General features: G+C 38.8%; 1 protein-coding gene across 6 annotated transcripts in view; it reads right to left on the minus strand.

The window, feature by feature from the left end:
- USP6NL (USP6 N-terminal like) overlaps nt 1–26,351 on the minus strand; it is a 111,701-nt gene that overhangs the window by 71,938 nt on the left and 13,412 nt on the right. Inside the window, exon 1 of one of the 6 annotated variants that reach the window (XM_033058084.2) lies at nt 16,754–17,125. The exons of the other annotated variants lie outside the window; for them this stretch is intronic. Within the exon in view, the coding sequence (XP_032913975.1) occupies nt 16,754–16,826 (73 nt within the window). The 5' untranslated portion in view covers nt 16,827–17,125. Of the gene's footprint in view, nt 1–16,753; nt 17,126–26,351 lie in introns of those variants that run through there. 6 annotated transcript variants of the gene reach the window in all.

Here is a 26,351-nt window from a genome sequence, read left to right on the forward strand (position 1 = left end):
ATAATACCTTAAGTACAAATAGGATCCTCTAAGGGAATCCTCTGAAAAGTCTGAATGACACCAAGAAGCTTGTGTGACACTAAACCTCCTCTTGGTGGCTCTGTGATAGGTTTGAGTAAGCCCACAGAAAGACATCAAGGCAAATTTAGATACCTGCCTGCTTGTGTCAGTCATGTCTACACAGCACAGAGCTGAATAACTGCCTACTTACAATGTCTGTCATTCATCTAATTAAAAACTAAAACGACATTTAAGAGAGGAGAAAAACGCTGAAATCCCCTCTGAACATTTCAAATCATCTTAAGTGTCACGCAGCAGTAGATTCACATTTTTTATGTTTATAAAGCAGTTATAGGAAAAGCTGGAGGAGTGAGACAACCAGATGAAAGGTAAACAAGTTTGTCAAATGGCAGCAGAAACGGGGGAAGTTTCTTCATCTTCGCTACGAGAAAAGGAAGTGAGTGGTAGACAAGAAGGTTCTGTTGTTTTCAGTTTCACTGACTGAGGGCTGGTAAACAAAACAAAGTAAACAGCCATGGCATTTCCCATGTGAAACAGGAATTAGGGCCTCCAAGGCTGTCCTGTGTGCCTGGTCCCAGCCCCAAGCTGAGGGAAAACCCAGCAGAGCAGCTGCAATAAATCCCAGTGCCATACCCACCAAATCACAATCAGTCTGCATTCATACTGCTAACTAGCAACACCAGTATGAATTTGTTTGCCTCTGCCTAGTTTGCATTGGTTAAAACCTTTGTCAATATAAAACAGAGTTTGGACAAAAAAACCAAAGGCGGAGAGAAAGGGAGGAGAAAAAAAGATCACAAACTTTCTGGCTGTGCATCTACAGAACACTGTACCAGTAAATAAAAGCCTTCTGCCTACATTATATCCATCACCTTTTTTTTTTTTTTTAATTATTTATTTTTTGCTAGAGGAAGCACCAAATTAGATTTTAGGTGTAACCTATCCCAAAAACTTAGGAGTGTGTGCCAAAAAAGGTCTTAGTCTTTTTCCCCAAACTTTGACTCCAGTTAAATACAGACAACACTGAGATGTCAGCACCACTGAGAGGCAGGCACAAAGTTGTAGTTGAAAAAGACCACAAAACAAAAATGAAAAGGCATTTATTTGAATCTTTGATTTTAAAGGACAGTACAGGATCAGAACAGAATTTTCCAAAGAGGTTATAAATCTCTTTCAAGTAAGAGATCACAGCAAGAGGCACTATCTGGCTCATTCTTTGGATACTCTGAAAATATTTTACAAATATCCAGTGTTGGTATAAGATGACAATTATTAATTTATACTGCTGTTGCAGAGAAAGAATAACTTTAATCATCAGTGCATGAACAGACAATTTCTTTTTATTGGCTTAGAAGAAGATAAGCACTGAGGTACTTCAGGAACACAAACCCACCACCAAGTTTTCAGTGCTCCTCTCAAAATCAGTACTTTCATTCCAGTACCAATGCAAAATGAAAAACTACAAACACATGCTGTGAACACCTTAACAAGTTCCTACTGCAAAACAAACATGTTAACTCTAGTCTAAGCCTTATACACAAGCATCAAGAAAAAAATCCATTTGTTTATGCTGAAGTCAATAATGCACTGAACCTAATAATGATCTGCTTTAAAACCACTACACTCTGTTAAAGAAAAAAGCCAAACAAAACCACCCATAACCCAGAAAACTCTGGCTATTTGTCACAGATTCTTATATCTCAGCAGAAAATCAGCTGAAACTTTAAAAAGCAGTTTCAAACTCAGTAAACTGAGAAAGCCTACTTCATCTAATGCAAACACCAATGCAGTAATTTGGAAATCCCTATTCCAAATTACAAGCATTAGCTCTAAGACAATACACAAATAAAGCCTTTTATGGATTCTTGTCCAGCCCATATAACCTATTTCATTCCCAACAGATCTCTCTCAACCTCTGTGAATGTCATATTCCCCACAGAATCAAAATCCACAGGTAGAGAGTCACAACTTGGTTGAGCCTGTGGAGCTGCACCTGGCAAACAAGATCCTGTTCCCTGGGAAAAGCAGACCCACTGCAGAACCCTCCCCTGGGGCAGGCATGAGCTGTTCTCTCCACCAGAGAGAAGGAGGAACAGCACCAGCTGGGATTTAAACACACATCCACCCACTGTCTGCTGTGCCTGTAGACATGCAATTAAGATATTCAGCACTCTGGGGAGGGTTCAAGTTCTCATTTGTGCAGCTCAGACAGACCAGGAGCAACAGGGCTGACTGGTTACCCAGGCATGAACCAAACAACCCAACCTTCACCAGACAAAAGCTTCGAGCTCCAACTAAAACCAGCTGCAGAGACAAAACTTAGAGGTCAAAGCTCTACATGAGCCTATATGGCCTTCAAATAATTTTCTTGACTTGGAGAGGTAGACACAGTGGTCAGGCAGGAAACCTTCCCATGAGGGGCAACACTCATTCTGAAATCCACCAACCTCACACGGCAATTCAGCAAATTCATCAGCGAAATTCTCATCAGTGAAGTTAAACTCAAAGTTATTTGCAATGGAAAAATATTTTTTGGTTATGAATTGTGGTTCCCTCATACCACTGAAGACATTTCTTCAGTACATGTTAAAATGACAACTTTGCATTTCTGATATTACTACAAACAAAGCCAAAGTCTCTACTTGAAGCAAGAACTGTAATGCAGTAAACCAAAACCATCTCTGCAAACATATTCCTGAAAGGCCTAGCAATCAGGTGGGAAATGAAGAGGATGAACATAACGAATGTTCTTTCAATTACAACATTTTGGAAGGATAAGGAGCTGTCACTCCAAGGGCTTCAAACTGGATGAAAAATCCAACAGCCTCTCATCAATTCTTCCCTCTTCAGCAGACGTACAGCTGTCATCTGCTATCACTCAACTCTGAAAGTGAACGAAAAATACCAAATATTTTTCCTGTTTTAGAGTTTTCTGAAAGTGTTAAATTTAACAACAAACTTCTTGTTATGACAGCAAGTTTTTGGAAGAATTTACAAACAACTCAGTCTCCCTTAAAGCTGGGAAAAAAGAAGAAATATAATTTTCAACTTAAATTTGTTTTACTATAATCCATACTAAGGACAACAGCTTTTAGGGTACATTAGTCATCAGTATAAACTTTACTCCACTTAAATAGTGAGCAGAATGTCTACACTGTCTCCTTCTCTAGCTCAGTTTATTCCCTGGCAAAGGAAAATCCAGGGGTGTACTATGAAACACTATAAAATTACTCATACATACTCTAATTTGCCACCACCCACTGTTTTGGAAGAGCACACAAAACCTAAGCATTGACAACAGGAACCAGTGGTTCACATTATTATGATAACATGTGCTATAAATGCAGAAAAACAAAAGCATCAGAGAGTGCTTTGTATCTGAGGTACAAGAGGCTGCTTAATCCCAGGGTAACAGTCAGGCCACCTCAGACAGTGATGACAGGTTTCTCTGAAAAATGAGTCAGCTGCACACCCTGGGGAAGTTCCCTCTCAATTAAAACAATATTCCAAACAGCCATTATTATTCAGGTGCTATTGAGCCCAGGTGGTGTTGCACTGAATCACCAGCTTCAACAAAGACTAAGTCACTTTTTCACAGATAAACAGGATTTTAAGCAAAGGCACAAGACAAACCCATGAATTTGAAACTCAGCTAATCAGGCTTTATTAAATAAAATATCTTTGGTGGGAATAAAATGAGAGGCTCTCCTCCTGTTTGAGAGGTCCAGATCTATTCAGCTGCTGTGGATGCAGGTGAAGGCTGCAGCACTCAGAGCTCCAGGGCTGATGGAAGCACAGCCTGAGCACTGCTGCTCTGCTGGGACACTGCAACCTTTACCCTAACACAAGCCCACAGCGGGGCAGTGACCTGTGCCACTGTCTTCTGGTAATGTAACACCTTCTGAGACTTGAGAAGCACGGTAGTGAGAATTTACAAGTCCCACCTAATGACAGTACAAATGCAAACAATAAGAAAGGAGGATACAGAAAGCAGGGGGAAGGAAGTGTGATGTTTTAGGTAAGGAATGACACTTTAAGAGGATGATGTACCAAATTGCTGGAATATAATTTGCTGTCAAGTTAAAAGTATGCAGAGGTCATCACAGGAAGGGGTATGGGATTACAACATTCCATCAAATCTGAGTACAATTTTCCCACCATCTTGCACCTGTTTTCCTCCTTCAAACCTGTATACTACATCAGCACTATTTGGTATCTCTCTGCTTACACAAGCAGTGCTGAAATGAAAGAAAAAATAATTTAAAAACCAAAAGCCTGGAGGAAGACTCATGGAGGCAAAATACAGATGCCAAACAACTGCACATTCTTAATAATAAGAAGAAGAAATAGAAAAAATTGGAGAAGAATAGGCTATGGCACAAGTTAGTGTGAAGGGTCTATGAACTGTAAATAACTTTGAAAAGCAGAGTTTTCTCCAACACACAACTGAGATTTACCAGCACAAAAAAGAACATAAATAAGGTATAAATTAACTTATTTTTTAAAATTTTATAAGCACCTTTTAGATAGCTCCAAGTTTTAAGGCTATAAGGATATGACACAGGGAACTGCCATATTTATAAGCCACTGACACAATGTGACTATCAGATACATCTGCTTTGTGGCCACTTCAGGGCAAGCAAGGCAAATTTCTTATTTTTACATCCCAGAGGTAACTATTCCTCAGTGAAACTGGTACGTCATTACTACTCCAATATCAGACAGTTCCCTGAAACATCATTTAGCCATCAGTATTTTAAGTTCAAGCTTCTTAGCTCATATAAATAGAATACCAAATACTTACAGCCTTTCACATGGGACTGTAGGATTTAGCCCAAATTTCAATAGAAGGACTTTTCACATTTCACTCAGAATGAAAGAAAAAAAAAAAGAGCTTGGGAAACAAGCTCATCTGCAGAGTATTTTTTAATTGTGGAAGAAAAAAAAATTTAAAATTATAAAAGAGCTGCAATAGATTTCACATTAGAGTCATTTTTAATGTCTTTTTATCAAAATTAATTATTCCCCAATATGAAGCTCTAAGTTGTTTAGGGTGGGTTTTTTTGTTTTTAATTGGAAACAAAGATTTTCCCACTAATCAGAAATCTATGAACTCAGCTGATGAAAGCTACATGACAGATAAAAGGCAGGTAAAAATAGGTTTGAGAGGAAAAATAAAAAATACTGCAGAGCAGATGTTTTAAATTAAAAAGGAATCAGAAATTGCCAAGGCAGCTTAGTCAAATAAACAAAGCCCAGACCACACTATTAAATAGCAATCTGACAGTAGCAGGAATGATTCAGATCTATCAAATAAATGTTGTGTTCTCTTGTCCACCTGCCCCCTGCAACCACCTCATGTTCAAATGTATTCTCATTAGCCCTAATTTGATTATCTCTTCTCCAAGCTTCTCATATTATGAAATTATATCACAGCTAGGATGCAAGGGATAATTTGTTCCTAATGGCAGCAATGACTTTAGAATTTCTTACACTTACCAGCCAAAATTGCTCAAAAATGTCTGCTGGCATACCAGTAAATACTGTTTCAAAACCAACTATTACACACCAGTAGCTTATGAAGCTTATTAACATTTTTTTTAAACACAGACAGATTTTACCTAGGAGTACATTAAGAGAGCATAAAGGGAAAGGCAGGAGGACATCACTCAGACATCCAGTCCTGGATTTACAGGGCTTGTTGACCACATCACTGCTCTTTGTCTCCCACTCTGCTGGAAGTTACTGCTCTGGGCAGAGCTGGTAAACAGAATCATGTGAGTGCACTGCAACCCATGACAGCAAAGCCCAACTGCTGAATTTGCTCCTGCTGCCCTCACTGGCAGCTTCAGAGAACCTGGGCTGGGGAGAACTCACAGGAACAGAGGCCTGCAAAGTTTAAGTCTGTCCACATCTCAGCTTTGCTGCAGTGGGTTGACCCTTGGCTGGCTGCCATGTGCCCACCGACCTGCTCTCACTCGTCCTACTCGACTGGGGGAGAAGAAAAGAAGAAAAAGCTCATGGATCAAGAGAAACAGGGAGGTCACTCACCAATTACACTCATGAGAAAAACCTACTTGGCTTGGGAAAACTAATTTGTGGCAATTAAAAATAGTATAGGTCAGCCCATAACACTTGAGTTTTGCTGCTCCTTAATCCTGACACTTCCCATGCTCCAGCACAGGGTCCCTCCAAAGGGATACATCCCTGGAAACTGTTCCAGCAGGGCCCTTTCCCACGAGCTGCTGTTCCTGCCAGAAAACCTGTTCCTGGTGTGGGCTCCTCTTCCAGGGCCATCCTTTCTGCCAGGAGCCTGCTTCAGCATGGGCTCTGCAGGGGCTGCAGGTGGATCTCTGCTCCCTCCATGGGCTGCCCCACCATGGTCTTCTCCAGAGCTGCCAGTGACTCTCTGCTCTGGTGCTTATTCCTCCTGCTCCTCCACTGACCTTGAGGTCTACACAGCTGATTCCCAAATATTTTTTTCTCTCTCTCCTCTCACAACTGCTGCACTGTGGTTTTTAGCATTTCAACACTATCTTATCTCAGAGGTGTCACCAGTTTCACTGATGAGCTCAGCTTTGGCCAAGGATGGGCCTGTTTTGGAACAAGCTATGTCTGGCTTTGTCCAACCCAGGGGCACACCCTGGCCTCTTTTCACACTTCTGGGCCACCTCTACAGCCCCAGGTACCAAAACCTTACCAAAAGTGGCCAAATAGAAACTCTGCCATTAAGTTAGCACTTAATCTCAAGATGGAGACCGTATAAAAGCCCAAGTCATAAATGTCAGTCTTCAATGCTTTAGTGCATAATCTCTTGATCCCTTTTCTGCCCCTGAAATATCAAGCCTACCAGAAGTTCCACTTATTTCCAAGAAAAACTTCATTAGGCTATTCTAACCAATGCCAAGATCATAAATCTAGGATAAAAGACTGCTGATGTTCCACGCAATTCTATAAATAGCATTTTAGTCTAAATTGGAAGAGTGCTTTGGAGCAAAGCTCCACATCATCTTTATTTACTGTTCTCCACTTTGTGCTGGGAAGAGACTTGGAAGTATGCAAAGCTGGATTCCTTCCAGGTTCAACTATCTGGGAGATGCACTCCTACCTCCAAGTCATGTTCTACCCAAGGGATAGGCCAAGGTTTGATCCAGCCTGGAAAGAACTGCTGAAACACAGAGGAATGTTAAACTCCCAGCTCTCCTCTCTCCATCTCTGCCTCCAATGCCAGCATGGACACAGTTCATGAGCTACTGATATGTTAAATGCCCAGCCTGGGCCCCAGCACAGTTGTCCTTTGATTTGCCTAAGTATATTTGCTCATTCCTCCTTTTAGAGCTTATCTGCACTATTTATAGAAAGGCTTTACATTCTTATTAGTTGCCAGACAATGATTTTTAATACATGTTCCATCACTACAAACACTCCTCTGCAAAGCTTTACATATTATGTAAAACAGGCAATTATCACTGCACAGATTAGAAGGTCATTCCAATGCCTATAAACTAAACAGTAGTGGGAACTGGAGTCTGTGTAGCTTATTTGCTTTTTCATCTATAGATTTGGCAAGCTCCAGACTAGCATTCATCCCACATATTTCAAAACCGAGCCAGGGTACTAATTCACGGCACAGAATTGACAAAAACATATCTTTGATTTGTGCAATGTGTGATCCACACTAGAGTCTGTGAACACAACATTTTCTTTTACCCAGTGATGTGACATGGTGGCTTCAAGACTTGATGCAGCTGCAGCATAGATAGGGAAATTTTTCCAAACATCTAAAAGTCTTTTCAATGTACAGCTGTCATCAGAAAAAGGAAAGGATTAGTCAGGTTTTTTTCTTTATAGAAGGAGAAAAATTAGGACACAGAGCAATGGTGCAGCCATTTATACATCACACAGCAAGTGCAATGTCTGAAATCAGCAGTATACTGCACACTGGGGAGCCCTGGAAGCAACCCAGGAACACCCAACTCTTGAAAGTGATGAAGAATTGTTCCACCAATCCAAACAATGTGACTTTAAATGAAACAGAAAATATTTCTCTAGGAGAGATCACAGCATATTCAAGTTACCAAAGTCCCTTCATTAGCACAAACAGTATTTCCTTTTCTATCAGCAAGAGGAAATCTCAGATCAAGGCAACTTCTCACATTCCAGTTGAGACCTGTGAACTATATTACAACCATGTCCTTCAGACTCCTGCTATTTCCCACTCAAAAATGAGGTTTAGTAACAAAAGTGTCATTTTCATTCTAAGTGTGACAGGAATCAGTAAACCAAAATTATTAATTAAAACTTTGAAGGATTTATTTCTAAAAAAATAAGCCTGAAACTCAGCCTTAACCTCTGTAAGATACTTCTGACTAAGTGGAGACAAAAAAAGGGCTTGGAGTGCCCCGTAGTCAAAATACTTCGGGGGACAATTAGCACGTAGTGATATGGTGAAACTTGCCTGTTCACACTCAGCTCCTCTCCAAATGCTTACATAATCACCTTGCTTGGTGTATTAGGTATATCTCAAAAGAAAAATGTCTCGTCTTAAAACAAGGAAAAGAAAAAAACAACCAATTTCCCCTTCAGTTTCCAGTGAATAAAATATTTGTCAGTCGATAAATGCAGAAAGTGTCAGTCTGATTTGCCCACAAAATTTACAGGACTTTGCTATTTGATTTTGGAAAAACAATAGGCAGGAAGGTTACATTTGAACACATCACATTCAGATATAACTGGTGCCTGCAGTGATGCAAGGAAGGGAGGGTGCAGCCATCACTTACACCACTATAACATGAACATTAAGAAAAAGACATTTGATTTTTAGATCCTTTAATAGAAATCTATTTTTCAATGATGAAGATTAATTAAATCATAGGGAAATAAGGAGACTGCTTTTCCTAATTCCACTTAGATTTCATTAATACCTGCATTAGACTATAATAGTCCTGTGGCTAATGTTCCATAGGATTGGAACATCCAGATTGTGATAATGTGTTGTTCAGAAAGCACAACCGCGCCAGACAAAAAATTACTGTTAAACCAAGAAAAAACAACACACCAAACAAATAACAAAACCAACTACCACACACGCAGTGGGTAGGGAGGGAAAAATATCAATTGCAGCTCACAACTTTCACTCCACAAAGATGTAAAGTTTCACCATGTGCATCATGGTGCTACCTGGCTTAAAAGCTACAAAGCCCCAAGGTCTTCAGAACACTCTGAGACTAAAGGAACAGGGAACTCCTACCTTGCAGTTACTGCTCAAACCACCAGTTCCATCTGAAGTGTGCACTTGGGTTGTTCCCAGTGGCAGCAGAGCACACCTTCAACCCAGCAGTGGTATTGGGCAAACAGGAGTATCTGAAGTCCACAAGCTGAATATCCATGAGCTTCTCCACATGGACACAATCTGCTCCTGGGAGCTGTGGCCGGTCAGCCCAGACTCATTTTACACCAAAGCCCACTTGCACACATGGAGCCCTTGTGGCAGGTCCAAAGATTTTTACCCAGGCTTGAGTTGCAGAGTTAGGTGACCGTGACACCTGACACAGAGGTTGTGCTTTTCTCCTAGAGAGAAGAGTGTGCAATGAAGTGCCTGCACATCTATTTCCTTTTATTTGTTTGTGTGCTACAGAAAATAACAGTAGGGGAAAAAGCCTGCATCACCTGGGACATGAAGCAGAATGGAGCAGAATATGTTCCTTGAGGAAATTATTTTCACCAAGGACCTGCATCCTTCAGGTACTGCTAAAAATGCTTCGTTAGCTGCTTTATTAGCAAGGAGACAGCAGCAGTCTCAGGCATCTGTGTACTTATTTTCTCATTTCCACCAAGAATTTAATTAACTGACATGAATTAAGTTTTCTGTTTGATCTGGAAATTCAGTTCAAATTAACATTTTTATGGATAGTTTAACACCAATGCTGACAGATAATTTCGTTTAGAATAAACTACTTGGATTTGCAAAGAAAAGGATGAAATAGTGGAATCCACTGAAAAACCAATATTTTTATTTGCTGTTAGGATTAACTAAAAAAAATTTGCTTTGATAGCTGATTGGAGAAGTTATAGTTACAAGCTATACCAAAAGATCTAGAAGCTCAACAGGACAAAAATACTTTGAAGAAGCCAGATAAGATGTCCAGGGAAGTTGTGAATGTCAATATACACCAAAGCACTGCCTAAGCCATCCAACTGCTATAATTATCTTCTGTAGAAAACGTCCAGCTGGGACCCTGTCACTTTGAAATATTCATCACATTTTAAGTTATTGAAAACAAACAGGCAAACATATTGGCATTTATCTCTGCACCACTGCTTAGTAGTATCCACTGCAATTTAACAAAAAACCTGTCACCTTGTCAGGCTTTTTAAATAAGTTCTTCAGCTTCCCCATTAACAAACATGGACATCAGCATTCATAATTAAGATTGGATTCCAAATTCCATAAGCATGAGGGTAAAATACTGAAAACTTAAGAACTTAACACATTTTAAAAAAATAATCAGATGATCCATAATTGCTTGAAGTGTGTACATCTCAACAAGCACAAGTTTTTCTTCAAGGAATACACCTGCTCATGTAAAATAACATCAGCATTACCCTTTGACAGTCAGCAAGAAGAAAAAAGTTCTACATGCTTGAAAACAGCATATGCATAACTGCCATCCCACCAAAATCAAGATGAGAAAAATATGTTCACCTGAACTATGAAAATGCAAGATTTAGAATGAGGCTTGTTTTTCTGATCCTTCAGGCAGAACTTCCCAGCCTTCTCTCAAAGGTCTCCAAACCAAAACTAAAAGGTCTTACTTGTAAAATTCACATATTGATAGAAGCACAAGAGCCAGTAGAGAAGGAAAGGCACAAGATAAAAACACCTTTTCACCACATTCAGATCCAGGCTTGAGACCTTGGCTCTACTGCAAACACAGTGGACAAATGCCTCAGGCAACACAGAATCTTGGTCTCAGCTGGAGTATCACTGAAACCAAAAAGCCAAATATATTCATCCTATCAGCTTGACCTCAAAACCTGTAACTCATTAATCTTCCCAAATGTAAAGCAAAAACTTGAATGAATCATTAGTTGTCATCTTCTTTCAAGGAACTCGGCAAATGCACTTTGTTTTCAGTTGGTTTTTTCACCCTGCTGCAGTGAAACCAGGACAGGGTTTGCAGATCCCCACACCAAGCAAGTCAGATCAGCTTTACTGATGCCAAAAACAGCTGTGCTGATGGACAGAGACCTGAATTTCTGTCCCATCTAGAAGATACATCACTGCCAAACCGTTGTGCTCTTCCCTATTACGCTACTGCAATGTTCCCAACTCTTCCTTCTTTTGCAAGCCTTCTTGTATAGGAATATTTTATGTTAAGCTCCCACATGCCACAAATAAGAACACTAAAATCGTATTTCAGGATTATTGAGAACATTACATTTGACAGTTCATGGGTTTAGGCTGACACCTTCCCAAAAATAATCCCAAAATGTACTAGAATAACAAATCACAGTAGAAAGCTGAAGATGAGTTGCCTTTGCTGTGCTAACCTGCTTGTAAATGAGCTCATTTCAGGTGACTAACATTACTGCACAGAGAATAAGTAGTGCTCCTTTTCTCTGGAGTTCCTCCATAGCTAAATGAATTCTAGCTGTCTGTATTAATTTTGTTATGCCACAGACCAATTCCCAAGATACAACATCTACAGACTTTGTTTAATGATGCTACCTACCTAATAACCAAATACACAGACACTAAAGTAAGTCATTAACAGCTACATATGGTGAAGCAGCACCAGGACCTTTCTTAATCACTGCAGCTGGCATCACACAAAGGAGAAGAATAAAATTCCAAATTAAGTAAAAAGGTAATAAAATGTCAGGATAAGAAATGGAATAGAAAAGCCACAATGTATGTGCAACCCATGAAAGTTACTACTATTTAAAGTGAGACAAAGCAAATGCCAGCCACAGAAATAGAGTATATTAGGTAAAAACACCCTGGATTAGTCACTGTGTGTCCAGCTGTCACCCTGAGGTGAATTCCTTGCACTCCAGCAGAAGGAAGTCCCACCAGCATTTCCCATTAGCATCACTGAAGGAAGGCTGTCCCCATGGATTCACTCACATCCCACTGCTGGCTCCTCCTTGGACTCCCAAGCACCTCTGTGGAACTGCACCAGGTGGATTAGTCAAACTGATCAGGGGCAGAGTGGCTCAGCAAGAATGAAAAGCACAGGTCCCACTCCAAACACTGCATCACAGGTGAAGCACTGTGGGGATTTCAACTGGGATGAAGAGCCCAAGTCAGCAGCAGAGCAAGGCAGGAGTCATTTCTGCCAGCATTCTTTATTTGTGAAACCACAGCTGAAACTTCAGCACAAATAATGTCAGAAGAATTGTTGAGAACTGTTGAAATACAGTTAAATTCTGTCACAAATACAGTTAAATTCTGTCACACTGGTAGAAACTCTGCCACAATAAATTGTGAATTGAAGCTGTGTACCTGTACTGATGAGCTACAGACTATAATACATTATCTTGACTGCTGTGGGCAGAATTTCATATTTAATGACAAAAAAAACAAAGGAAAAAAGAAAGAAAGATGTAACTCTCTGCTTGCAGCTCCCTGAAGAGCTCATTAATTTTTTATTAACTTGGCTCTGGCTAGTCTCCTTTAAAAAATGAAGTAATTCAAGGATAGGTATAGAAGTCCAGAGAAACTTTTACTTCTAATCCAGCATTTATCAGTTAAAATACTCAACCTGGATTACAACAGTATTATACAAAGAAATAAAATAAGAAATTCATATAACTCTGGAACCTCCCATAAGAGGCAAAACTCTCAGTCTTCCTCACAAAGATGCTACCACAAACAGAAAAACCAAGGGATTGAAGAAAGTTTCCCATATTTCAGTAGATGCCTCAACGGAATCCATTTGATTTGAGTACTTTTTTCCTACTATCATCAAAGGTAAAGAGGAAACACCCCAACTACTTAATGTGGGACCTTTACTCTATTTTCTCCATCTTGCAACTAATCAACTTAGCCCAAGCCCAGAGAAACAAACCAAAAAAACACTGCTCATTTCTTGTCAAGTCTAGGTCTGAAACACAAGGTACCACCACAGCACTGCCTGCACTTCCCAAGCATCATTTACTGCCACAGAATTTAAACACAGTTACCCTTGGCTGGCCCAACATTTACATATCTCATAGGCCTGAGCAGTGCAGTGACCAAATATGTGCTTCCTCTTGCATTTCATAGAAAAAATAGTATCAAACTGAATTTTTCTCTCAGGTTTCTCCCTCTCACACTGAAATACCGCAACCCTTTCTACTTCTGTGATTTCAATTTAGTTGTCCCATCTGCTAGAAGTGTTTTAATACAACGTCTCTTTTTATAGCCTAACATCAAGGTGATGTTGCCAATTACGTTCTGCTGTAGCCATCTGCAAGAGGAAGAAGGGAAGAAAGAAGTAAACATGAGTATTTCTTCAGTAATTCTAAACAACCTGGATTTCAACCAGGATTTTAGTGATGGAAAAGAAGAAAATAATTAGTAGATTTATATTCTACATGGATTTCTCTAGGACAAGTAACATTTGATTTTTTTTTTTAATTCAGAAAGGTTTCAGATCTCGTAAAATGTTTTGTTTTGAATTAGAACACTTGTCAAGAGAATTTTATACTGTCATGATTTATCATTTTATTCAAAGCAGACATTCAATTTCATAAATAAAATAATGGCAATATCTCAAATTTCTTCACAACTTCATGTCCACCTTCAGACTTACAGGACATGTAAAGTGTTACCCCTCTGACAATAAATGACTATTTTTTCTTCAAACAAATCTGATATTAGCTAAATATGGTATGGGTCTGGAGTTTCCCAAAAACTAAACTCATAAAAAACAAACAACAAACTCTACGTATTCACCTTCACTGCAATTGGAAGACTATGGAAAGTAATTATAAATTATTTTTTCCTAAAAAAAATTGAATAATACAATTTTTAAACAGCACAAGATTTACAAAAGTATGGGAATGTGAGACATTATAAATCAAAACTGACTGTTTAGCTCACTTAATGTATTCACTAAGCAAGGCTCCCAGGCTTACTGAAGGATTTTCTGATGAGAAAACCAGAACTGCAGGTCTTGCACTGAGAGACAAGGTAGACACTCATGCTCACAGTGCCTGACTCTTCATGGGATTTAGTCCTGTAAACCACCTATTTATCAACCTCTTATGACACAGAAAATTAAATTTAATTTAACCTGTGGCATAGGTCACAGCCACAATGAAAATAGACTGGCCCATAAAAAAACCCAAAATTAGACTCTACAACTCAGGCTCTTCAGCTACCCCATTAAATCCATATTTCAACTCATGAAGCATTAGTAATGGGGTTCTTTTTAAATGGCATTCTGCAGGAATTTCTTCTGCAGGGATTGAATTTTCATCTCCATAGTAGCTGTGCTTACTGCAGACCTTATAACAAGTTTCTGATATTGAATGATGGATGCAAAAAGACATTCTCTTGGCTATTAACTGTGCTTATAAGCCTCAGTCTGAAAATATATCTTGGGAAAATTGAAGGGCAGAGGAATCCTTTCCTCCCTGACTTTATGTACTATTTATAAAAACAGCTACTTGGTTAGGAACTTCAGTCTTAAAGAAGTTTTTAACTTGATACTACATGAAATATGCAATTAACACAGTGTGCTCTTTTGTAACATTCACCTCCCAATAAATTATATTCTAATGAAAACACTTATTAAAGGGAAAGAGGATGCACCTGAGGAGTGAGATTTAAAAATCTTTACAGTTTAGTAACACCAATTTGAAAGCACTGTGGTAAACACTTCACACATCAACCCCCATGTCTCAATGGATTCACCTCACATTCACAGTGGGCTTCCTAGCAACTCTTTCTTTACAAGTCCATTTTTCCATTTACTGAGAACAATGCTGAGAGTGAGTCATTTCTGCAGAATACAACCCTTCATGTACACCAGATGCCTAATGTTGCATGCTGTGAAGAAAAAAACCTAATGTCTACTCAAATTACTGTATCGATCACCAGAGCCTGTCAGCATTTTGCATCTTTTGTAAATGTTTTCTTCAGAATACTTGATTGTTTTTTAACGTTACTTTCTTAATATTCTTTGTCAAAATGTACCACCAGCTTCTGTAACAGCTAACATCCAATTAGCTCAGTTAGTAGCAGCTGGAGAATACCACCCAAACAATGATCAAAATTAATATCCTTCACCAAGGGAGTAAAACAAACAGAAAAAAAACCCTGAAAGGTTTAGAATTGAGAAAGAGCATTTCCTCATGTTTTTCAAAGCTTTCTCTTTCAATTCCATTGAATCTGTTCCTATAAATAAGTATTTTTAGGGGTTTTGGTGTTTTAAACAGTTCTCCCAGTAGTTGTATAAAAATCCTGCCTGACCAGAGTGAGGTACGTGCAGAACAGACAAGCAGAACTTCTGCCTCTTCGTCGTTCTCTGGAAGTTGCACAAATCAAAAATGAACAGTGAACAGTGCTGAAGTCGAGTATTTCTGGGATGAAATTATACAACTCCTGGGGGGATGTTCAACCAACTTCTGCAAAACCTAAGGAAGTAATTCAGAATTTAACCTTGGTTTTTTTCTTTCAGAACAAGAGGGTAACAGCTGAGCCCAGTTCTACCTTCACACCTTTTGTTTACTTACAGAGGTGTTTCATTAACTGACTTGTTACAATTACAGCAGCCTGATGTTATTTGGTTTGAAATAAAGGTACTTGCCTATAGCCACACATTACACACAAGGGCGGAACAGAAAAATGACACAGTAACAGGCAGATGCTGTAAATCCTAAATTATTCACAACCTATTCAATACAAAATAAACTGGTCCTAGAAAATTAATTCTAGTAAGAAAGGAATTAAATTTTTAAGTTATCCCTACAAATTATTTAGTTCCTCTACAAACCAAATATTTAGCAGTTGCAAATAATTAAGATGTAAAAGACAAAATAAGTGTTTAATCAGTTCCTCATTAGATATGCGTGCCAGATACCACAAAAGATGGCACTACTTTAGCAAAGAAAAAACAAATGTTCGACACACTGAAGTAAATGAGAACAGCATTTAACATCAATTAAATTCAAACAATCATTGATTATTTCAAGTACTTTTTCATACCCTTGCAAGAGGCATTTTGGATTTTGAAGCTGGTTGTAATCTAGAAATAATCTAATTGTAAAACCTAGCCAGCAGTGCAGCTGTGTACTTCCCCCGTCTCTCATTTCCATAAGCCTGTTTTTGCTCTTACTCTCATTTAGAACATAAATACTCTAAAAACTATTTTGATGGGATTACACAGAATACAACTGCTATTTTCACAACCTGAGCTCTCATAACAACAAAAATGTTGTTACCACAACAACAAAAAAGAAAGAAAATCTTTAGTACAACAGTAACAGTTACAGATGCTGACAAACTCAATTTTCAGCATAATAAACGTCACTGGGATTCTCTCTGGGAAAGCAGCAGTTGCAGAAACGATAACAATTAGGCTTAATATAGATCTAAGCCAAATTATGGCAGCTGTACATGCCACAACAAAGAGTATTTTTAAGTATCAAGTATGCAATTTAACTACAACCAAACTCCAAAATATTTCTGATTCACAGCAAGTTACAGAGAACACTGAGTGTATCCCAGAGCTGCTCTTACCTTTCCTGGCAGCCTCTGTTCTCCGTCTTGCTGGCGACACCAGATCCTTTACAATCTGTAGCACTTGAATCATTGCTCGTTAGCAAGATCAAAGGAACGAGGTGCTCCTCTAAAATTCCAACAGGTTTCATTACTACACCTTTTTACATGGCTGTCTTCAGTATGCTCAAGCAAAACTGATGCAGGAAGAACTCATCTACCTTCCCAGGAAGATTTCTGCCTGACGATTCTACAGGCTGGGGTGATGGATTTAAAGTGACTTCAGCACAAGGAGACAAAAAATCGCAAGCGGTCCTAAATGTATTTCTACAGAACATTTTAGAATTATTTACTGCAGAGAACACATACTGATTTCTCTAATAAAGTTTAAAGGAAACGTTCACAGAGTAGCTAAAGGAAAAAACCCTTGGAAGGACTGCAGGCAGATGCAGCGTGCTCCCCTAGGCTCAGGAACTAACAAGTGTGGCTGCATCCTCTTTTCAAGTCAGTCTCAATTCATGAAATTTCACGTAATGCTTAAAGAAAGACTCCAGAGCAGTGCAGAGCCAGCATCAGACCCACCAACAGAACTAAAATTAAACCCAGCCTGCAAAAACTCCATCAGGCACAGGCAAGCTCCTGCTAAAGACATTCATTGGGTTCCTTTTCTCCCCCCCACAAACAGAAACCTCTGACACCCTGTACGTGACAAGAATTCTCACATACCGGGAGGCACGCTGGAAATCCTGGGAGTATTTCAGGCATTCTCTCACCCACCACCAGAGGCCCAGAGAACTATTTCAGCAAAGGTATTGTCATTACTTTTGTCAGGTAATTTTAGGCAGACAGATTGCTGTATGTGCCCTGCAACATTTTTAATGACATTTGGAAAATGTACAAAGGCCCTTCAGAAGTGTTTTGTCAAAGCCTCTGCAGAGCTAACCCAAAGAAAAGTCGTGAGCAATCATGTTTTATGTGATCACTTTAAATAACTGTCAGGCCTGAAGAGGCTCTGTGAACACTTCAGAAAACCAAATTCCTACCCAGCACTGCGAGGCCTTGCACACACAGAAATCAACTTAAGAAGCCAACTACATGTTTGAAACCCACACCATGAAAACAAACCACAGGCCACAGAAAACATTCTCTGGCCTTTAGACCTTCTGTTCCCATTGCTTAAGTCTTAGATGGGGGAGCAGGGGAGAAGAGGTCATCTCTTTCCCTTTTTCCATTTCCAGCTGCTCATCACAAGCATTTCAGATTTTAAGATTTACTGGCATATTTATCCACATCCATGTCAGTCTCTTGAATCACAGAGAGCACAGGAATGACAAACTATGTCTGTTATGTCAGTCTCATTCACAGCCTGCCCATTAATGTCTGCCAGAAGGAAGAACAACCCAAAGTTACATCCTATTTGGTTAGGCAAAACAAAGAGAAGTAAAATCCCTCCACCTGCCAGGCTGATTTCTTCTCCCACTCTGCAAACATTCAAGCAACCACCCAAGAGGAAGCTTGTAGACCACTGTGCAGCTATGACTTACCCCTTCCTGAAAAATGATTCTTCAATGTTACAAACAGAATCCTCAACTTTTCTATATTATGAATAATTTCTAACTCCTGGAACTAAAGTTAAATTGGTTTAAGACCAATGACCTTGTACCAAGAAATGTTTGCAGAAGACCACTACAAGCAGACCCTTCCAGAACAACTATAACTTCAGAACATTTAAGTAAGATGTAAAATGCAGGGCTGTGCAGTAAGGTTTACCTGGAGGTCCATTATTTAATAATTCAGTATTCAAAACTGCTGTTGGAAGAACTTCCTCTGTGATTATCTCACCAAGATGCATTTGTTTTATCTTTAGTTGGGTAATCAAACAACTTATCTTCAAGTCAAAGATATAAACCCAAAGGAATATCATTACTTGCGCCTATTCTACAGTGCAAATTTTATCTAAAAAACTGAATTCTAAGTTCATGGTACACAAAACCTAACTACTACCAGACTACTAAACTTTTGATGTTAACATAATATGGATAGGAGGAGAAAGGAAGAAAAAAAGAGATTAAGGTTGAATAACATTCAGTAATAACATCCACTTGTCCTTCCAAAGCAAGAATACATCTTGAAGATCCTACAGCTGATTTTTAAATGAACTTGATTGTCTCATTGCTACAGAAATATTCCCAAGTCCTAGAGCATGGAGAAGATGGTGGACTGATAAAGATTAACAGTTGGGAAGGGGAAGCAGAAGAAGAAAGAACTGGAAGGTATGACTTGTACCTACTTTTGTGAAAAATTATTTTTAAAGGAAGAAGTTAAGCACCTCAGTACCTATTTCCAAGTGTAAAAAAGAAGTCATTCCTTTTTCTTCCAAACTGTCCCTTGCCTTGTTGGTACAGGTCTCCATCCTCCCTTTTAAAGAGAGACACAAAACTTCAAGACTGGAAGTCATTTTCACACATGCCTGCCTTCCTCAACGTGAAAGAGTTTCCAAAGTTGGTATGCACAGTAGTTTCCCTCTTTTCTTTATTGCGACAATTGGCATGTAGAAAAAAAAACTGAAAAAACTTGCAAAGCTTTAAAATAATCTAGGAAAATGTAAACAACATTCTATATGCAATGTATAGAAAACAATGCAAGTCTGAAACAGGCATGATAAATAAGAAATTTCAAGAGAAAAATAAGAAATTTCAACAAATCACTGAAACTTTGAATTACACAGTAAGCTTGGTGGCTGCTATTTGTCTTTCCTCAAATCAATTTGTACACCAAGATAGCAACACTAAACATGCTTTAGTATAGAGGCAATACCAAAAAGACTTCCAGAAATGAAGCACACTAACTAGTTAAATTGTATCATTTCATCTGCTACTCATGAGTCAGAACTTGGTTATAGTTCACTCTTATCTTTGACTGATACTGAACCAACTGATACTTCCATACAATCTGTCACTACAACTGCCACCTCTCAGACCACACATCCTGACAAAACTCCCACTGTGGGCAAGGACACACCAGATGGAAGTTCACAGCAATTCTGACACAGACACACAAGATGAACCACAAAGAAACTGCATCATAAATTTATTGCAACAATTTGAGTAGATTCCGTTGGAGGAAAAAAGTAGTGCTAAATATTCCATGCATAGACCACAGATCTCTGCCAAGCATTCTTCCTCTTCAAAAGAGAGCTTGCTAAGCAATATGTGCTTGATGATGTTCTTGGATTTTTTTTTACTTCCTTGACTTCAAAACTGTAGGGAATACAGAAACCATGCATGTTATCAACCTGATGAAATACATTGGTATTGGAAGGAACAGTTAACCAGGGTGGGATTTTATTGATTGCTGTGTACAGCCCTTGATCTCTCCCAAGCATAATAAAAAAATGACCTGCATCCTGATTAGTCAGCTATCATAATTCAGAATAAAAATGCTTCCGTTAACATAATTATAATTAACTGATCTTTGGAAGCAGTTCTTTTTAATGTAGCATATTGCCAGGAGGTAACACATTTACAGCACAAATGATGCTGCAGAAGGATGGCTCAGTGGGTATTTGTCAAAGGTATTTGACAGGGGGTGGGGAAGATCTTAATATTGTCTCTTCCACTCTCTTCTTCGAATCTGTAATGTTTATATATTCACAGCATTCTGTCTAGGTTATTAAAAAACTATCAAGAACCCTCAGAGTTTTCCCAGGCAGCACTGCAGCTACCCAAAAAGAGCCTGCTTGTGTTCTCGTTTACAGAAAGATGTACAAGCAACTAACAGAATAAAACCCAACCCACTGCAATGGCTTGAGGCCTTCCATTCATAGGAACAACAGCCCTGCACACATTTGAGCTGAGATGCAAAGTTACTGTCACTGTTCTTTTTCCACCTCTTATCAACCTGAACTGTCCAGGATTCAGATATTCTGCATATTGATTATCCCCAACATCTCTGCAGAAACCTGTGTAGGTCTGGTTTCATCATCCTCCCCTGTGTTCCCCACTGGCAGAATTATGTCCTTTTCTCTACCTGCTGCACTCCACACATGGTTAACATGCCAAGCTTTCAGGCCTGACATCCCAGGGAATGGAGAGCCCACAACAAAATGGGCAGGAAGGTCCCAGCCCAGGGCAATTCTGTCACTGATGTTTCAATGGCAGCAGGATCAAACCTTAAGTCCTATTGAAAGCAAATAAATACACAAAACACTCCTGGTGACACTAGTTCTGCAATAGAGCAAAGTCTGACGTTAGAGGCAGGAGAAGAGGATGTACAAGAGAACAGGGTGCATTTGCTCTTTGGACCCTCCTTTCCTAGGCTGTCTCACCCAGAAGGTGTGAGTCAGCTGGGCTGTCCCAGCAGGGCTGTCTGCAACAGGGGCTGTAAAAACTCCCCTGCTATCGGAGGTGAGGGCACCTGCTCTTAATGACCCATCGGAATGTTTGCTTTAAAAGCTGCATGTTGTACAACTGCTTCAACCTCCCTCCCATCTTAGCAAAGGGGCTCAGAAAATGAAAATTATTTTCCCATCGGGAATCACTATCTCATATACAGGATAAAAGTTTTTAAGAATAGATAAAAGGATTAAGGAAATTCAAGTCAGGCATCAGGGAAAAGATTCTTTAAATATCAAATAAAAGGAAGAGTATATTTTAAGAACAGTTGCACAGACCCTTCACAAAAACACTGCTTATTCCTTGCAAGAACAATGAATTCAGATAAAGTCTATCCAGCAGCTAAGGCAAATACCTTAACTATCCACAGGAACATTTTGGTTTATGATACTCCTCTCTGCCTTCTCCTGTCAAAACTGGTCTTCAAATTATTATCTCAAAACAATTAGGCATTGAGCTCTAAGACAGGCAATATATCATAATACAAATTATTACTACAGTTGCTATGAAGTAGGTTATCTATTGTTTCTCACTAATATTTTGAATTAATTTTCCAATCTCTGAACTGAAGCCTACAGTTTTTTACTGTTCTCAATAATATATCATAGTTGGATGAGAATTCTAGAGTTCCAGATCAATAATTAACTGCCCCCATAAATCTCTGAAACTTTAAATTCTTAATCTTCATTATTTTCTACAGATCATTCTTTGAAGCATGAAAGAGGCAAAAAGAAGAAAACCTAATGCTCTCAAGAAGTGCTATGTGAAATTCTGGTAGCCTTTCTTTCTTGTAAAAATGTTTGCACCAGTGACACAACTCCATTTATTATTCAGGAGCTCATTTTTCAGAAATGACTGCTTTTGGCTATGCATTTTGCAAAGCATCCATAAAAATAAATAAACATCTTCACAGTCTTCTCAATGGTGCTTCAGAGTCAGTAACTGCTTAATCCAATGGAATTTGCATCCACTTAGAAATATTTCTTCATTTCTAGCAGGTTTGCTACCAATTTTAAAGCATGAAACTACAGCTGCAGTTTTTAAAATAAACTGATGAAGATCTAGGAGCCTTATTTAAAAGGCATCTTCTTGGGAAGAGAAAATAGCTTGATCTACAGGCTGGAAAAGTAATAATTTCAAGAGAAAGCTATTTTTTTGAAGTCTGTTTTTCTTTACGTTTTAAACATGCAAGAAAGCTGTTCATTAAATTCACATGATGGAAAACTTCAATAAGTGGTCAATGAAAGTAATTCTACCCATTCCAGGAAAAAAACCTGATAAACCCAAAATAGAAAAATAAATACTATAACTGGGGGAAAAGGGAAGGCAGAAAAACACAGAGCCACATTCCTTACTGCCCAGAGTGAAGGAACACTGCACATTGCACAACCCCATCCCTGCTCAGTGCTCTCACTGTCACCCCTCTTGCATCAGTTTTCACCTCCTCAGTTCTTGCTTCAACACATTCTGCAAGTGGCTCTAGACTACAAGAAGACAGACAGTGAGTGTCCCAGAGAGCCACAGTGAAGCCAAGGGAACTGCCTGTGTAGCTCACTTTTATCACCCTGATACCAGATACACCAGACACTAATGGAGATCAGGAGATCAGCATCAAAAGTTTGCGCTCATGGAAGTCTTGATGCACTCTTCAAAAAAAAAAAAAAAAACCACCAACCAAATTACAAAAAGGAAAAAAGCATGTATAGATGTACAATTTATTTTTTCCTCCCAATAAATGTGTTTTATACCTGTTACCTCCATACCTGTTACCTACCTGTTACCTGTTTTACACCTGTTACACCCTGAAAAGGGTACTGCTTCTTCTTTGTTCATGTATTTTCTGTAGAAGTGTAGATTTAAACATACAAGTCCATCTAAACTGCACCATTTAGCCATAGTTCAAAGGGTTCCAAAAGCTCCTATATATTTAATCCTGGCAAAAAGAATAGCTCAGGCTGCAGGGCAGAATTCCTTAGATACAGAGGTACTCGGGTCTTTTGGGTCTATGTGATTAAGACTGTGTTAAGCAAGCTAACAAGCATTATGAAAAGGAGAAAGAATAGACTAGAAAATAATAGCTCTCACTATGAATCTTCAAATTAATTACACTTCTTTCTCCTCACCTTCACACCATGCCCTTCAAAGGCCAAATGGTCACTTTATAAGGCTCATGAAATGGTCAAGGAAGCAATAACAAAGTAAATGGAATTCCACCACCACCTCCCAGCCCCCTCCCCCTGAAAAAAAAAAATGGTTGTATCTAAGCAGTCCATTTTAAATGAGGGATAAAATTATGTTTGGTGGGGCTTTTTTTAAACAGGAGGAAGAAAGAGGATGGTAGTACAAGATCTCATCTCACTGAATGAGGATTTCTCAGTCTTCCTCATATTAGATGGTAAGTTTTCATGTAACTTTAGCTGCAAATGAAGATTCTTCTGAGAAAAAAGTAGCTCCATACTAGAAGTCTCAAAAATAAATCAGACATTAATGAAGTTGAAATTACAATAAAAACTATTTAAAATATATTCCCCAATAATATGCAGTATTTTCTGCATTTACAGTATTTCAAACAGAATATGCAGCAATTTTACACTGCCTGGATTTGGGTCATGGCTAATCAACAAGTTTATCTTAAGTTAAAGGATATCATTAAATGCTCTGTCAAACCAAAGCACACAGAAAAAAGACACACTAGTCATTAAAGACTTTATTCAGTTTTGCAATATTAAACAAAAACCAAAACTATTACTATCTTACATGTGCTAATACTGAAGTCAAAGTACATTCATTAGTTTAATCAGGCATAGACTGATAAAAGTGAATGCGTGTTCAAGTCAAAGAAAGAAGAAAAATAAAAACTTTGCTTTTAATTTAAATTCTTACTTGGTTTCCTTTTGAGGATATGAATGAGACTAATAATCTTGTACCTCCCCGAGGCAAAGAAAAACTAGAAAATTCTATGCACTGCTATTTGTTAGCGTGATTACATCCTTCACTGCATGTACATTTCTTTCTGATATTTAATCCATTTAATAAAATGCAGCTGTAGAGAGGCACCAGGAAGAACATCAAATCTTACTAGTCCACTGCAAAATACACACTACTTTTATTAAGCCCATGTATTTGCAGCCATGGCTTGTGCAGCACATAGCACACGCTGTGGCTTTCTGTCTTTGCAGGAAAAATCAAAACTTTTAAAGTAAATTTTTGAATACTCTGTAATAGGCTAATCTAACATTAAATTGGCATCTAATCCCACAAATGCAACCTACCTTAGTGATGAAAAAACTATTACAAAGAGACACATTCAAAGGAAGAACAAACTCAACATTTCAAAAGCAGCCAATGGAAATAACCCAAAGGTCACAGAGCAGAAGGGAACCACCCTCCTTCACAAGGAAGCGTACCTGGGTCTGTTTGCTTCCTGCAGTTGTGTTCTAATGGCAGACATCATCACCTGTTCAGACTTCTGCCTCCTGCTCTCCTTCTATGTTCCCTCAGAAATGCAGGCTTTCAGAGCAGATTTTAACTAACATGGTTTAAAAATCCAGGCTTAGCACTTGAACGTGGCAATCATGTTAACTGTGACTACTTAAGGTTAATGCTAGAACTATATTTGAGATGTTTTCTGGCTGCTTGTGGCTACCTTAATGGTTATCTCTGTTTTGCCTCTGTTCTTACATCTGGATTTATTTAGTGTGCTGTAATGAGCAAGCCCCACTTCCTTCATATCCAATCCTATTTCCCATAAAAACATATAAATGCTTCCTCTGTTGAAGAGTTCTCCTTTTCCCTCATCAGTGAAAAAATGATGGAAACATTTGGGCATCTGAGACTTCTTTAGTCAGCTTCACCTTAAGACAATCAATTTATCCAAATGAAAAATATCTTACCTAGTTATTGCATGAACAAGAACAGAGAAACCAAACTAACACCATCCCGTTTTTGGCAGATGGAAAACTGCAGCATATTTACTGTTCTCTATGTTCTCTGCAGCTGTGAAGAATTTAAAATCATGCCAAGTTTCAGCCAACAACTGCCATGGTCCAGACAAGAAAGGTCATCACTTTACCCAGTATTGCATTCATGCACTGCAACCTAGCATTTTAACTCCCACTGGCACTACACCAGTGCTAAAGGCACAGAAATGCCATCATCCCCCCCTTGCAGTGCATTTATCTTGTTACATTTCACTGAATAACACCCAGGTAACCAGGCCTTGCTATATCATCCTGTAAGTCCACTGAAGATATAGTGTTAAACAAAAACACAAATTGTGTTAGTTCTCCCAAATTGATGTTCCACTTAATGACTTAAAAAGAGGGGAAAAAAAAACACTCAAGAGCCTTGAGCTTCATATAAATATTACTTCTTTTAGTTTGTTTTAATGCACAAGGAATAAACAAATACTGAAATGTCACTAAAAGTGACTCATTAGCCTCTGCCCTAAAAAGAAAACTTTCCTACCACATACTTAGAGCAAAATGTACAAATATTTTTGTCACTGCTTCTGACATAGAAAATAGGGGTGGGGGCAGGGAAGCAAGTGAAGAGGAAATAAAAAGCAAAATTGACACTTTTCAATTTGTACCTCATCTCTTTACAGCAACAGACCAAATTTTTTCTCTCCTGCTTTCCAAGACCAACCATGACATCCTTCAAACATTCTTACAGAAATCTGATGCTAGAAGAGAGGAAGCTAAAAGCCTATCTGTTACTTGCAGCAAGATACAAAATAATATGAGCTGCAACTGCACTGAAGCTCCCAAGGCAAACAGGGTCTGCAGAGCAGCCTGGCCACAAGCATGGCTGTAGCACAGCATCCAAGAACTCAGAGCTGCAGCCCACAAGCGTCACCTCCAAAGCTGAATTTGGGGCAATGCAGGAAAGGAATGTTATGTCATTGCACTGATTGTATAACTCAGACACAGTAACACCACAAAATAAAATTCCTCATATAATACTGTACAAAATTCTACTACAAAGAAAAAAGAGAAGGAAGGCTTTATATTGAATGAAACAGAACATTCTGGTGACAGACTTACTTCCCGATGTCCCTAAAAATTCTGGCAAGTGTGAGTTGTGCTCAAAAGAGTTCTGAGTAAGGCTTTCAGCACTCCACCACAGAATTAGGCAGGTTTTCAAAGAGCTTTTCAAGGCTAAAACAGAAAGACCACATTCAAGACTACTCTCCTATGGCAAACCAAAGTGCTTTATTAAAACAA

This window comes from Catharus ustulatus, chromosome 4, assembly GCF_009819885.2.
Source record: "Catharus ustulatus isolate bCatUst1 chromosome 4, bCatUst1.pri.v2, whole genome shotgun sequence".
Classification (NCBI taxonomy): domain Eukaryota; kingdom Metazoa; phylum Chordata; class Aves; order Passeriformes; family Turdidae; genus Catharus; species Catharus ustulatus.